The 12,715-nt window shown below is 41.6% G+C and overlaps 1 protein-coding gene across 4 annotated transcripts in view; it reads right to left on the reverse strand.

The window, feature by feature from the left end:
- Positions 1-10,813, reverse strand: part of CNNM2 (cyclin and CBS domain divalent metal cation transport mediator 2) — a 140,553-nt gene extending 129,740 nt beyond the window's left edge. For 2 of the 4 annotated variants that reach the window (XM_019725030.2, XM_019725029.2), the window contains exon 1: positions 8,987-10,809. In XM_019725030.2, coding sequence (XP_019580589.1) covers positions 8,987-10,607 — 1,621 coding nt within the window. In that variant the 5' untranslated portion in view covers positions 10,608-10,809. Of the gene's footprint in view, positions 1-8,986 lie in introns of all 4 variants that reach the window. The other 2 variants (XR_012498441.1, XR_012498442.1) reach the window with 2 other exon arrangements.
- Between the last annotated feature and the right edge of the window lie 1,902 nt (positions 10,814-12,715).

Below are 12,715 nucleotides of genomic sequence, written 5' to 3' on the forward strand. Positions count from 1 at the left end.
TCCATGAAAAATTCATATGGAAATGCAAGGGATTCTGACAACCAAAATTACCATGAAAAAGAAGAACAAAATAGGAGAATTCATACTTCACAATTCAAAATTTACTACAAAGCTACAAGAGCCACAAACAGTGTGATACTGGCATAAAGAAGACATACAGATCAGTGGAACAGAATTGAGAGTCCAGAAATAAACCTTCACATTTATGGCAATTGAGTTGTGACAAGGATTCTAAGACAATTCAATGGGGAAAGAATAGTCTTTTCAGCAAATGATGCTGGAACAACCTAATATCCAGATGCCAATGGATGAAGCTTGACCCCTACCTCACACCATATACAAAAATTAAGTCAAAATTGATTAAAGGCTTAGATGAAAGCACTAAAATTATAAGTCTTAGCAGAAAACTTAAGCATAAATTTTTGGGACCCTGAATTAGGCAATGGTTTCTTAGATATGAAAATAAATACAAAGCAACAAAAGAAAATTTGATAAACTGGACTTCATCAAAATTAAGAACTATTCTGCTCCAAAGGTTAATAACAAGAAAGTAAAAAGACAACTCACAGAATGGGAAAAAAATATTTGCAAATCATGTATCTGATAAGGGACTAGTATCCAGAATACATAAAGAACCCTTACAATTCAATAATAAAAAGACAAATAACCCATTTAAATAATGCGCAAAAGATCTAAATAGACTTTTCTCCAAAGAAGATACACAAATGGCCAATAAGCACATGAAGAATACTCAACATCATTAGTCACTAGGGAAATGCAAATCAAACGACAATGAGATACCACTTCACACCTACTAGGGTAACTATAATTGAAAAAAAAAAACACTAACAAGAGTTGATGAGGATATGGAGAAATTGGAACCCTGATACACTGTTGGTGGGAATGTAAAATAGTGCAATCACCTTGGAAAACAGCATCGCAGTTTCTCAAAAGTTAAATGTAGAATTATCATATGACCCAGCAATTCTACTCCTAGGTATATACCCAAGAGAACTGAAAACATATATCCACCCAAAAACATGTACACCAATATTCATAGCAACATTACTTATAATGGCCAAAAAGTAGAAACAGCCTAAATGTCAATCAACTGATAAATCGATAAACAAAATGTGGTATAGTCCTAAAATGGAATATTATTTGACCATAAAAAGGAATGAAATACTGATACATGCTATAACATGGATGGACCTAGAATACATTACAGTAAGTTAAAGAAGCCAGATACAAAAGGCCACATTGTATATGATTTCATTTATATGAAATGTCCAGAATAGGCAAATCCAGACAGATAGTGGATTTATGCTTTCTAGGAACTGTGGGTAATGGGGACTAGAGAGTGGCTGCTAACGGATATGCAGCTTCTTTTTGGAGTGATGAAAATGTTCTGGAAGAGCCAGTCATGGTCGCACAGCCTGGTGAATATACTAAATACTCACCACCAAGTTGGTCACTTTAAAAGGGTGAATTTTATGATATGTGAATTAGACCTCAATTCTTAAACATTTCAAAAGAAACATTTGTTTCAGCAATAATATGTTCCTAAGGAGAAATGGAATATGTGTTCCCTAAATATGAGCAAAGGTTAGTTTTCCCAAGATTAGGACTCAGCATGTTCTCAGCAGATCTGCATTTTTTTCCAGGTAAGTTACTGTATGAAATTAACAAAGTGATTCTTGAAAAAGACTGGCTATGATCACCCTATCTTAACACAACTATTTTCACTTTTCCCAAGTTCCCTTTCAGTCTATACACATGTCTACTCTTACATGTCTACAATCCATGCAAAATAATTTGTATAAATTTTCCCATTTTGGTATATTGCCTTCAAAAATTATCATTAAATAGTTGTAATTAGTTAATATCCATAATTTTCTTAACTCCTTCCCCTCTAGTTTGAAGTATTAGATATTTCTTTCCAATTTTTCACTATTTAAAGAAAATGTTCCTATATACATGCAAAATGAAAAGCCAACACTGCTCTTTTCTTCCCTTGAATTATATCACTGAATTCATATTTCCAGGGGAAAAAAATTACCAAACCAAAAGGTGGGACATTTTTATGACTCCTGGTTGCCTTCCAAAAGTATTACAAATTTACATGGCTAAAAGCAACAAAAAGTTGCTATATTAGACATTGCCATTTTTTATGCTTTTGATGTAATCAGTGTTAAAAGATTTCATCAGAGTAATCTGAGATCTTTATTTAGTTTTCAAACTTTGGTTATTCAAGGGCATGAGCTTGCTCTATTTCTTTTAAACTTTGTTGTCCTTTTCAGTCACTTATAGTTAAGGAGAATGAAGAATTTTTTTAAACTCAGCATTCTTGCCCTAAGGAGGGTAGAACATAGAATCGATTGTTCTGTTTTCCTTAAAAATATATATGCCTGTGGCCATTTTGTCAAGTAACAGCAATAGCTATAAAAGTATGAGAGCCTAGAATTCAATCACAACAAAAAGGGAAAAAAAACCTAAAATAATTAGCCACTTTCAAGATTTCAACATCCCCAACAACTATGAGCACCCATAGCCCAAGGTGTCTCTCTTGACTAGCAGTGTCTAGAAAGACCAAGAACACTGAAGAGCCTATAGAATCATGGTGATAAAAATAATGGTGAACTAGGCACTAAAGTGCCAGGTACTATTAGAAGTATTTTTACATTCAAATTATCACATTAATTTGAACTAAGTATCCTATGAGTTAGAAAATACCCCATTTTACTGGGGGAAAAAACTGAGGCTTAAAGAGGGTAAGCTACTTCTCCAAAGTAGATCCAGAAAGGGTACATTTTTCTTAATCTGCATTAGCAGGTGGCATCCTCCCACAGGATGTGAATTCAAAGAGAACTATTCCCACCTAGGTCTGACAACAAGGGGGCCGCTAAATATGAAGAAATGAGAGTCTCACCATCAGTACAGCACTACTTATGGTCAATGGTAGCACTAATGTAAAATAGGGGGAGGATTAGCATCCCCATTATCTCCATTAACCCCTAAAGCAGCCTAATAAACATATCATCTACAGAGGGCTTGTTATCCACCCTTCTAATCCCTCTAAACAAGACATTCTGGAGTTGCCAGTGTATGCGATGTTGAAAGAAAGAAATGCTTCTCATTGTCACTCCTTTTTTGTATTGGTAGGATTTGCGGTTACTTGTTTGAGCGTTCTGAGAAAAAGAAGACGAAAAGACAATACTAAAATAAATTATATTCAATCCTAGTCATCCATTTCCATGTATTAAGTTTAATAAACATTCTTTATATGCCAAGCAAATCTAATGGGAATTGTAGATTACTACCAATAAAATATATGCATTTAGAGGAAAGGGTCCTTTAGAAATATACTACTTTATACATAACTAAATATCTAATTACGGTCCAGAGATTTATTCTTAAAAGTTTAACTAGTTCAAGAGCAAATAAAATCATAAAATGTTATGCTGGCTCAGTCTATTTTGTGGGCTTTCCTGGTTAATGATATTTTAAATGTGTTTAGATTTGCTAATACTAATGAAAATTAACTGGTCCCTCATATTAATTTGGAATGTTTCAGAATTTAAATAATTCTGAGGCCATTTGTGGGAGGGAGCAGGTGGTGTGTAATCCCCATAAAAACGAAGAAAAAAAGCAGAACAAGGTCCTTTCCTGTTTCGTCCAGATCACACTAAGTCAGAGGCGGTATTCAACTACGGTGTCTCCAAATCTAAAAGGCTATGTCTCAGACTTCTGTGATCTTATTAACACAAATAATCTCCAAAAATCAGACACGATTCTCTATAAGAATTTAGCTTACATTATAAAAAACCTGGAACATAGATGCATGAATAGGACACATGCTTCAAATGCACTGATGAGTATTTGTATGGAAATTTTACAGACCTGTATGTGAACAAAAATTAAAAGAGCCAAGAAGCTGCATCCCATAGCCCCAAAGCCAATTTTCATTACTCTCAACCAAAAATAAAACATGATTCAGGGATATCCGAAACAAGTTAACTCAAAAGAAATATCGGACATTTAACTACCTGAGGCTTCATGAAACCTAGATATTTCCTAAAATACACTCCTAGGCTGACCTTAGCAGAGTAAAAAATTCAAAGTAAGGGAAAATAAAACAAGCTCACACATTCAGACTTATTTTCTATGTAACAAATGCCTGTCAAAAGATGGCTTGAATCCAGGATATCAAAAATATTGACATCAAAATCATGAGACAAACATCAATGGCAAACCTGAATGTTTGCTTTTTCAGTGATGCAGATCATTTCAGTGATGCAGGTACCTTCATCTTGGGACCAGAAGACCTGCTTGTTGGTGTGGAAAGAGCTGCAGTCCAGGGTCAGGGGCTTGGGTTCCAGTCCTGTTGATGCTACTAGCCAGGTGGGTGGCCCTAAGCAAGCCACTTAACATTCTCTCCTTCTCAGGGTTTACATCCTCATTTAAAGAGACTGACTAAACCATTGTTTCCTAAACTCACCTAATCATAAGAATTACTTCAGGGTAACTGTTAACAATCTGGATTCTATGCCTCCTTCCCTAGAGATTCTGGAATGTTCAGGAAGTCTCTGAGTGAGGACTAGGACCTTACTCATAATAAGTGACCAAAGTAATTCTTATCATCTATATTTTTCAAACAATGGACTAGGTGATCCTCGAGGTGCCTGCCTTCCAGGTCTGATTCTACACTATCTGAATATTTCATAAGGATTTTGTAAAACCACATACAATTGTAAGAGTTTAACGTGTTATTGTACAAAATTAATAAACATACAAGATCACAGAAACAAATACACCCATCCCCCAAACACAATTCCTACTTTTAAATACCCATAAAACATCCTCCTAGATTCTGAGCAAGTGGAACACTTTATTTGGTGAAAAAAAAATCCCTTTATATTAAACTCTCAGCATATTAATATGGAAAGACTTGTGTTCTAGGAAGAGAGAATTGTATACCTATGTATACCTATATATTTTAAGTGAAAACTATACATTGCATTCTTCCCTTAAAGAACAACATTATTTGGTGATTCTACCTGTTCCCAGCTAAAAAAAAAAAAAAAGTCTAGAAAACAGCCTAAGTCCCTAGGCCCTATAAAACAGCACGCTCTGCAATACTGGAATGCAATTGTTATAAAGCTAAAATAAACAACACAAAAGAACAATAACTGGTTACTAATTCTTCAAATTCAACCCCAGTGTAGGCAACTATGTGGCTAAGAGTCCCCAGTCTTTTGTTAAGAAGGTTTTATCAGGGAAATGGAAGTTTCTAGAATGCTTTCTGCACACAAAGGTAGCAATCTTTAATTTAGCTTTTTCTTCTGTTACACTATTTTGCTATACACAGTTTTTCTAAAATTCTCATAATCTTCTAGTGGGATTTACTTTTATCCTCTTATTTAGATTTATAGGTAACTACAAAACTAGCAAAGAAAAAGAGAGAGCCTGATTGCATGGAGAGCAAAGGGGCAGAGCTGCAAAGGATGCTCATTAGCAACCGATTACCATACAGGTGGCTACAAAACAAAGTAAGTAAAATCAAGTTTAAAACACAAAACTGAGTTGAGTCACCCTTGCAGCACAGACAGATGAGACACTAAGAGTAAAACATCACTACATACTTTAGCTATTAGGAAAACAGTGTGGAGTATTCCACTAAAGTAGCACACACCCGTACACTATAATGTTAGCATAAAATATTTTCAAAAGGAATCTTGATGCTTGACATGGAAATCCTGGAAATAGAATTCTTTAGATTTAGGATCACAGAGGCCAAAAAGGGATTTAACGGCAAAAGTGGGAACACCAACTGTATGTACAATTATCACGAAAGGACTAGGTTTAGAAGCCAGATATATGTTTAAATACATTTCTGGGTCTGTTGCCCAACAAGCTCTGAGGCAATGTTTTGACCAAACCTCACATTCAATTATAATAGAAATGTAAAATCAGGACCCAGGAGGTCAGCATAATAGAGTGGTCAAGAGAGCAATGTTGGCTGGCTGTCGCACAGCCCTGAGTTAAAACCCCTTATCCACAAATTACTGTGTGACCTAAAACAAATCATTTCACCAAACCCTCACTTTCCTTGTTTGTAAAATGGGGATAATACTTCACTCAGCTATTAATGAAATTTAAACAAGGTGACTCGTGTAAAGCATTCAGCCCCGTTCTTGGCAGAGTAAATAAGTAAGCAATAACAACAATAAGCTAACTGTAAAATTAGCATGATTACTATTTTCCAACCTCAAGTAGAGCTGTTTCCTGGTAGCCAGGCAAAAGTTCTAATTACTAGAAAGAAGACATTCACACATACTTACATAAAGGTAGCTTATCATTTCTTTCCACTTTACAGTAATTATCCCCCTCCTCAGTAAAGAATCAACTCAGGCTAATGGATGTAGGGCTATATACAGGAAAGTCTTCAATGCTGACATTCTTAATTAGGAAGGGTAATTTTCAATGAGATCCGGATTAACCATCTAACCAGTTTTGGGGAGTTATAGTTGGTATTGTTAGGAGAAAAGAAGAAAAAGCCTTCAAACCAACCCACACACCATTATTCAGTGGAGAAAATAGAAAATTGACTGTTTTCATTATTTCATAATTGAATTAAAAAATGAAGAAATAAATCAGGTGAAATATTTTAATTCATACAGAAGAAAGAACACAGTTGGTAGTACTGTTAAAGTGACCAAACTCATCAAAAAAAAAAAAAAAAAGATCAAGAAAAGGAAAGTGAAAAGTCAATTATTCCCATCGTTTAAGTAACACCCACGAACTCTTATCATTTTAAGATCATGGCTAAAATTGCAACTGTCTTTGCCCCTCTTCCAAATATGCCACTGGCTTGAACATACCTTTAACTTGTATTATATCTCCTTAACCAAATACATCATTCTGGTGAAGGACAAAAATAAAATCTTGTGCATTATGATTTTTCTAGAATTCATGGGAAAATATTCATATTCAATCATTTAAGGGATACACTTAAAAAATACTGTGAGAGGTCATTTGGGGGGGGGGAAACGTTTTTCATGAAAATAATCAAAGGAAAATTGTTCAAGGGCAACCAAAAACAAATTTCAAAATAATGCAAATTTTGAAATTTTGAGTTAGGAGCAGAATTAATGAGTTGTGAGGTACAGAAGAACCAAATTCTCAAAGAAAAAAGATACATAAGTGAATTAAAGGCTTCAGCAGGGAGTACACACTATCAATCCATCAGTAGGTGTGCAAAAAATCTGAATAATAAAAAAATAGAGAGAATAAATTATCTGTATCAATATTGGGAAATTTAGCAACAGAAAGATAATAAAGTATTTCAGAGGCATTTTCAAGTATTTCAAGGTATCTTTCTGTATCACAGATACGACTGCAAAATGAAAGAAGAGGCTGGTTCAATGCTCTAATTAACAACTTAGCAGAGAAAGAATAATGACACTGCTAAAAGAAGCTCTGTCACCTAGAGATAATGGACATTTTCTTTTTACTGTTTAAGAACCCAGAAGAATCTCCTTCGGCTTTTAAATGCAAATTACCAATCTCACAAGCACATTCTGCTCTATTACTTCATCTGAAAATTACTGCAATGTGATCCTCTTCCAGAGAGGATCCCATTCAGGCAAGAAAACAGAATTAGGACAACCACACTCTCTGAGTATGTTCAGATCATCACATCCAGTGAGCTCTCGCCCCTTACACATGGCCTTTTTCAGGGGAGAGACCACTATGGGTGATCAAAATTCTATTTGAAGAAGGGAAACTTAGGTTTAAGAACTATCAGGTCATTAAAGGTCATATGGACATTTTAATATGTACACCTGTACAAGCACCACAGCAATTAAAAAACTCAGCATCCCTTAGTTTTCAAACAACAACACTAGCTATTTATTGGAAACTTTTTTTTAAAGGTGCAGAATTTCAGTTATAACAGTATGAGTTGTTATTTACCTGAACATTACAAGGTAAAACAAACAAAAAATACCACAATGCAAAAAAGGTGAGCACCCCAGACTCTGTACTTCTCTTCCCTGTTAAAACTCCCTGGAACAGTGAGCGCTGACTTGGAGATATCCTGCAATTTAATGTACCAGGTGATCAAGGTTAAAAAGAACAGTTGTATGCCAGAAAGACTCGAGGAATAAATAAACCATAGTAAAGGGATTCATCCCACTGTTAAAGGTTCAAGCTTTGTGCCAACACTACACTTGGTTTGGGAAATTTTATTTGTTGTCAGGTAAATATAAACAAATAGTGAAGAGAGCTAGACAAGATATAACCTCATAAAAGATTAACTTACCTCTAGTCTTTCCAAGTTGTATATTAATAAAGAACTTTAGTGTTTAAAAAACCCTCTTTTCTAGCTAAGGCTAGTCACATCCAAATGAGTGAATTTTTTGGTAATCTTGGCTTATCCCATTCCCCATCATCAAAGGCAGACCTCAATTTTCCCCACAGGCCACCAGGAACAGAAGCCATTGAAAATGCACTTCCAATCTCTGAAACTCCCGTGAATATTTAAAGAGGAGGAAAAGGATTGTGTTGGGTTTAGACAAGCTATTAAAATGTTTTCCAAATGCCTGCGATTAGTACATGTCAACCAAATGGCATAGCCTGGCATTAGCCACCCCTCCTTTCATTTACCCCCTCAGAAACCCTCAAGACCAGAGAGCCGGAGAGAGTGTTGTGCACAGAAAATAGGAAGCCTGCTTTCTGGATATGGGAAAAAGCAAGTGATGGCAGTCATGTGCTTGTAAAGAACCTAGAAGCGCTTACTACCAATCCAACTCATGCCCAAAGCCACGCCGCCCTTTCAACATTGCAATTAAAAGACAGGAGAAATTCGGTCAACTCGCCTTGGGGATGGGGGGGAGAAGGTTGGTCTGAGGGTCGAGGACTCACGTAGGGAGGAGGATGGAGAAAGAGAAAGAGCAAGCCAATGAAAGATACCAAAATTTCCCACCTTTCTTAAATTCTTCCAGCATAGCGTCCAACTTGGTGTCATTGAAAACAAAGTGCAAGGGGTGGTTATAAAATTTAGTGATGGTTTTCAGGGGAGTACAGTCATCTGGATCCACGAAGGCCAAGTCTTTCACAAAGAGGAGGTCCACGATGTTGGAGCGCTCCCCCTCGAATACTGGAATGCGAGTGTAGCCGCTCTCCATGATCTCCGACATAGTGTTGAAGTCCAGGATGGCTTCGCCCGTGATCATGAAGCAGTCGCGGAGGGGGGTCATCACGTCCTCCACGGTCTTGGTGCGGAGCTCCAGCGCCCCTTGGATGATGTTTAGCTCCTCCTTAACGAGGTCGTTGTAGGGGTCTGTGACCCGGAGCATCTCCAGCAGTTTTTCCCGGTTATAGACGGTGCCTATCTCCTGGCCCAGGACGCAGTCCAGAAGCTTGCTGACTGGGTAAGAAGCAGGAAAAGTCATCATCATGAAAAACTTGGTGAGGAAGATGGTGTTGGCCCCTACAGCCAGGCCGTGCCGAGAGCAGATGGCCTGGGGCACGATTTCCCCAAAGATGACGATGCCGATGGTGGAGACCACCACCGCCACGAGGCCTGAACCGGCGATGTCGTCGAGCAGGATAGTGAGCGTGGTGTTGACCAGCACGTTGCCCAGCAGCAGCGAGCACAGCAGGTAGTTGCCTTGCCTGCGCACGGGCTCGATGCGCTTGGCGTAATTCTTCTCCTTCTCGGTGCCGCAGTTCTGCACTATACGCAGCTCCATCGGGTCCAGGGCCATGAGCCCCAGGTTGAGGCCGCTGAACATGCCCGACAGGCAAAGGAGCAGCGAAATGAAGATCACCTGCAGCCAGAAGGGCAGCAGGAACTTCTTCTCCTCGCCCACGATCATCTTGGTGTCCTCGCCATCGTGGTAAATCCAGGTGGTCTCGGCCCACGGGGGTGGCGGGAGCCCGGCCACCCCGGAGCCACCCTTGCCCCCGACGGCGCCACCCGCGGACCCCGGACCGCCGGCGCCCAAGGCTGGCGTGGACAGCGACGTGCACAGGTAATAGGACTTGCTCTTCTCCATCTTGCGCAGCGGTTTGATCTCGATCTCAATGATGCCCGATGTACGGCGGTTGAGAATGATATGGGGCAAGATGATGATATCTGATGTGCGGATGCCGCAGCGCTGGGGGCCGCTGTCCGGCTCTGGCGGCGCGGGGCCCCCCAGCCCGCGCTCACTGGGACTGTGGCGCCGCCGCTCGTGCTCAGTGAAGGCGATGCGGGACCACGTCTCGTTGTTGATGTTCTGCCCGTACACCCGCAGCTTGACCCGAGTCCGCTCGCTCACCCGCAGCGCCCCCCCTTCCATGAACGACACGTCGTTCGTGTCCTCTAGCCGCAACCCGATGATCACCGTCTCCTCGTTCTCGCCCGCCGCTACGCAGCCTCCCGCGCCGCAGCAGCAGCTCAGCAGTAGCAGCGGCAGCAGCCGCTCCGCCGCTGCCTGCAGGACCCCCCGGCCGCGGGCGCTGAGGCTGCGGCGCGCCGCCATCTTCCAAGTGGGCAGTGCGGCGGCTGCCTGCCCGCCCGCCATCTTTACTTCGGGTTCACAAGCGCCACAGCCAATCATAGGGTGGCTGCTCCAGCTGCGGCTTCATCCTTCCCACCCGGCGGCGCGAGTGCAGGCACCGGCCCCTGGGAGAGATTGCAACTGAGCGTCCGCACCCAATACTCAGCAGCACGCCTCCCTGACTGACACTGACTCGGCCTGGTCCAGCTAAGGAACCTGGAGGCTCGCGGGAGGAGGGAGAGGGAGGGGAAAGCTCCAGCCGCTCCCGCGAGAGGCAGGCCGACCAGCCAATCATGAGCGGGAGCCCGCCCTCCCAGCCAGGGGGCTGGAATGGGGGCGTGGATGTGAGCGGCGCTGGGGACCAATGACAAGGTGAGTGGGTGGAGAGATGAGGGCCACGGTCCTCCTCAGCACGCCAAGTTTCCAACAGAAAGGCGCGTGACTCTTGTGTATGTGCGAGGGGAGGAGGCGTGGCTAGCCGGGGCCCGAGAGCCAGTCACAGATGAGAGCTGTACGAAAGTGGGCGGGGCCTCCTGTCGGGCTGCCAATGAAAAGGGGCCGCTGGCGGAGCCACCGCTCCTTGACGGGCTTTGGTAGTAGATCCTGGCGCTTTAGTTGCTAGGGTTGGACTTACGTCCTGCGGCGCAAGGCAGCCGGTTTTCCCTCCGCCGCTTTGCCTTCTTCCCAAGTGCTCAATGCTGGTGCAGACAGGGCTGCGCTTTCCTGCCCCAGGAGCCCGAGAAGCCGACTAGGGACAGCTTAAGATGCACATTAACGTAAAAAGAAGCCCGGACACTGGCCGCGCCCCTCTCCTCTACTCGTGCGCGCCACAGCGAGGGAGATAAGTGGCAGGTGGTTGGCCCCCAGCACCGCATGTACCGCTCTCCTGGAGCCTCCCGCTTCTCCTTATGGGAAGCGCGCATTCTGCAGCTCGCGGTCTGATGGCGCCACCTGCTGGCGGTGTGGGCGCTCTCCAACGCTTTCCAAGTCCACAGCAAACTCCAAAGGGTTTGCGGAAGGTGGTGAGGTTAGAGTTAAGCAGTTTCCCCATCTTTCAAGTCATAAGAATCCCTTATATTCTTTCTGAAAGTATATATTCCAGGGACCCCATTCCATGCTTACTGAAAGGAATATGTATTTCTAACAGGCACCCAGGCAAGTTTGGGAAATGAGAGGGAGCAGATATCCTAAGCAGACCCATAAAGTCTCATACTTTATCACTCTGAGCAAACCCTGCTAAGTTAATCCATTGCTCAGAGAAAAGAATCCTGAAGACGTAGCTTCCCAGGACTCCCAATCCCATTGCGTCTGGAGGAGAGGCAGTAGCAGAGTTAACAGCCAAATTGGTCTTCTTACAACTTAGAAACAGCCAAAAAATAATTGCTTCCTTCTTTTTTTGTATTCTGCAAGCGCATTTTCTGATTAATTTCTGGTCGTGATGATTGCAGGGGCCTCCTAACTTGTTTCTCCTCTTCTACACTCGCCCCTTTGCCTTCTCCACCCAGCAGTCCGAGTGGTCTTGTTAAATGAGATTCTGTTGCACCCTCATCTGAAATTCTCCTCTGGACTTCCCACCTCATCACAATAAAAGCCACAGTACATTATCCGACAAAGCTCTAAAGGCTGCTTCCTTTTAGTTCTTTGACCTCATCACCTGCTGCGCCAACCAAATTCTCCTAGCTGTTTCTCATTCCCTCCAGAACTCCCCGCCTGGGAGCTTGTGCACTTGCTGTAGTTTCCTGTTCCTGGGACTCTCTTCCCCGGATGTCAGCATAGTCCCTTAGTTCATCTTCAAGACTGCGCAAAGGCTACCTTTTTAAAAATCTGTAAACAAACATTCCCTGTATTCCATCTCTATTTTCCTTAATTTAGTTTCTTGTCTGTCTCCTTCCACTAGAACTTGAGCTCCCTGAGGGCAAGGATTTTGTCTGTTTTGTTCACTGCTGTATCAGCAGGGCCTAAAACAATGGTATATGTTCAAAACAATATTTGTTAGAGGACTGAAAAAATTGTATTCTGATTATTTCAAGTAATGTCCCCAACTCTAGCTTCCAGCACTTCAGTTTCTGGTGATGCTAACCCCACCCCCAATTTTCATACTGCTGCATTTGAAAAATAAGTTCAGACAAAAAAAAAACAAAAAAAAAAACGGATTCACAGACTTGGCA

The sequence above is a fragment of the Rhinolophus sinicus genome, linkage group LG07 (genome assembly GCF_036562045.2).
Source record: "Rhinolophus sinicus isolate RSC01 linkage group LG07, ASM3656204v1, whole genome shotgun sequence".
Classification (NCBI taxonomy): domain Eukaryota; kingdom Metazoa; phylum Chordata; class Mammalia; order Chiroptera; family Rhinolophidae; genus Rhinolophus; species Rhinolophus sinicus.